This window comes from Emiliania huxleyi (assembly GCF_000372725.1).
Source record: "Emiliania huxleyi CCMP1516 unplaced genomic scaffold EMIHUscaffold_699, whole genome shotgun sequence".
NCBI lineage: Eukaryota > Haptophyta > Isochrysidales > Noelaerhabdaceae > Emiliania > Emiliania huxleyi.
In genome coordinates, this window is record NW_005196764.1 from 20,168 (window position 1) to 22,510 (window position 2,343).

The 2,343-nt window shown below is 60.5% G+C and overlaps 1 protein-coding gene across 1 annotated transcript in view; it reads right to left on the bottom strand.

The window, feature by feature from the left end:
* The window catches only part of EMIHUDRAFT_248733 (hypothetical protein), a gene marked incomplete at both ends in the record, with an annotated part of 2,491 nt that extends 1,643 nt beyond the window's left edge, over positions 1 to 848 (bottom strand). Inside the window, 2 exons of the mRNA XM_005762048.1 lie at positions 75 to 142; positions 215 to 848. Of these exons, the coding sequence (XP_005762105.1) occupies positions 75 to 142; positions 215 to 848 (702 nt within the window). The remainder of the gene's footprint in view (positions 1 to 74; positions 143 to 214) is intronic.
* Between the last annotated feature and the right edge of the window lie 1,495 nt (positions 849 to 2,343).

A 2,343-nucleotide genomic window follows, 5' to 3' on the forward strand; every position in this document is an offset into this window, starting at 1 on the left:
GGTGGGGGTCGGAGTGCGAGGGGGAAAGTTGGGTGGAAGGGCGGGAGGGCGCCATAGTAGGCGCAAATGAGGACGAAGAAGCCGAGGTAGATGAGCATGTGGAACAGGTCGGTCGCGAGGTCGAGGTAGAAGAGGTAGACACCTGCGCCCGTCCGCGCAAAGGGTTCTCGAGCCACGGCGGCCGAGGGGTACGCCGGGAGGACGGGTGGCTCACCCTTCTCGTCCCAGCGGCCGCCTAGGCGCGCCTCATTGACGTAGAGGGCGTACTTGACGAAGGTGGCGGCAATGGTGCTCGAGAGAAGTAGGTACTCGAACGCGAAGAGCAGCAGCACCGACGGCCCGCGTGCGATGGAGGACGAAAGAGCGTGGTAGAGGAACGCGGCGTCGAGGGCGGCGAGCGCCGAGGTGAGGCCGAGCACCCGGAGGTGAGTGACGAGCCGCACCTCCGGCGCCTGCTCGAGGAAGGCGATCCGATCCTGCAGAAGCCAGTGGAACGACTTGATGAAGAGGAGCGCGCAAAACATCGCGCAGAACGATATGTTGAACTCTTCACGGAAGATGGTCATCGCGAGGCAGGTCTCGGTGATGGCGTACCACGCGCGCTCGTACAGGTGCTCCACCTCCGCCTCGCGAAGGCGGCCGAAGAAGGCCGACTTGAGTATGCGCCCCACGAGCAGCGTGAGCGCTAGGGCTGCGTTGGCCAGCACAAGCGAAGCTACCTTGTTGGTGGTCAGTGCGATGACCGTCGGGTAGAACTGGCGGCGGATGGAGTGAGTGTGGTACGTGACGCCCACGACGAGCGCCGTCGACGCAAAGAGGTACGTCGTGAAGCGGCTGCCTGAGAGCATGTGAACGATGCGAAGCGCCACCCTCCTGCCACGCCTGCATTCACAGCACAAGTCCTCGCCGGGGGCTCGAGCATGCGCAGCGAAAAGCAGACGGACCCCCCCCTGTGAAAAAGTGAGGCGTGGTCTGTACTCGCCAGCACCCCCTCCACCTGAGGTTTCGCGGAAAAGAATTTTGCTTCGGGTGTCCCTTCCTTGTTTGTCAGGACTGCGAAGAGAGATAGGAAGAGGCAGACTCCCTAGGGTGGGCGACGGCTAGCGCATCACACACCTCTCCTTAAAATCCCTGTGTGGTGGCGGCGTGCCGTCCTCCCATCCCTCCCTTGGGTTGTCTGTTTTCTTTCTTTCTTTCTTGTCAGGAGCAGGAGAATCACTGATCTTCTTCCAAAATCCTGCCTGCTCGTGCAGGTGGGGACCCTGTCCTCCTCCCAGCCCTCGTTCGTTTGGTTCTCTGCTTTCTTTCTTTCTTTCTTTAACTGGCGCGCACTGGCACTAACACAGGTACAATGGTACAAACAAAGGGGTCCCGTTCTCCTGTACCATGCGGAATCGACCCTATCCAGTGCTCAAGTCGTCAAGTGCTCACGGTACAAAGAATTTTACGATCGAGGCGAGCTCCCTCGCACAACACCGGGCACGGGACTTGGAGCACTTGGAGTGCAGTCATTAACCGCACATCCAAGGGCCAGGGAGCTAAGAAGCGCACCCAGCGGGCCGGATGATTGGCATCGGTTGGCGCGGCACTAACACAGGAAAAAGAATTTCGCGGCGAATTTTCTAGACAAAATTTCAACGGGTCTCTGTCCTTCGTGTGTGTGTGTGTGAGAGAGAGAGAGAGAGATTTTAGAAAACCAACAAGAAATCACGACTCTCACAGTGATTTGGGCTCGGCAGCTTGTCAGCCCTCAGCCGAAGCTGGGGCCGGTCCCGTAGCCGAGAGAGCCCGCGCCGATGAGTTCGACGCGGTCGGGGGGGCCTGCGGAGAGGCCAGCGAGGTGGCGATCGCTGTACTTCATGGCGCCCTCAAAGTGGGGCTGGCTGACTCGCCAGAGGTCGATACTCTGGACGACCCATAGGATGCCACGAATGCCTGAAGGAGAGGGAGGCGAGGCCAGAGGCAGGCTCAGCTGCTCTCGGGTGATCTCACTTTGGTGGCTGAAGGACCCGATGGTCCTGTCACATTCGCGTTCCTGGGGGTAGAAGAATTCGAGGTAGAAATGAGTCAACACTTCCTTGTAGTACAGCGGACGGCCAGGCTCGCCGGCCGAGCATCCGCAGGGAGGCAGCATATGAGGCACCAGTCTTCTGGAGAGCTCAACAGCTGCAGCCGCGATGGTAGAGTCGGCCGCGGTTCGAGCGAGCAGCTTTTGGCTGCGGGATCGAATCGCGGATGGCTCATGCCCTCGCGGAGCGACGCGGGTCGCGCGGCGCGCGCGTGTGCGAAATGCGACAACAGGCGACAGTCGACAGACGCCTGAGCGCTGTACGACTGAACGAC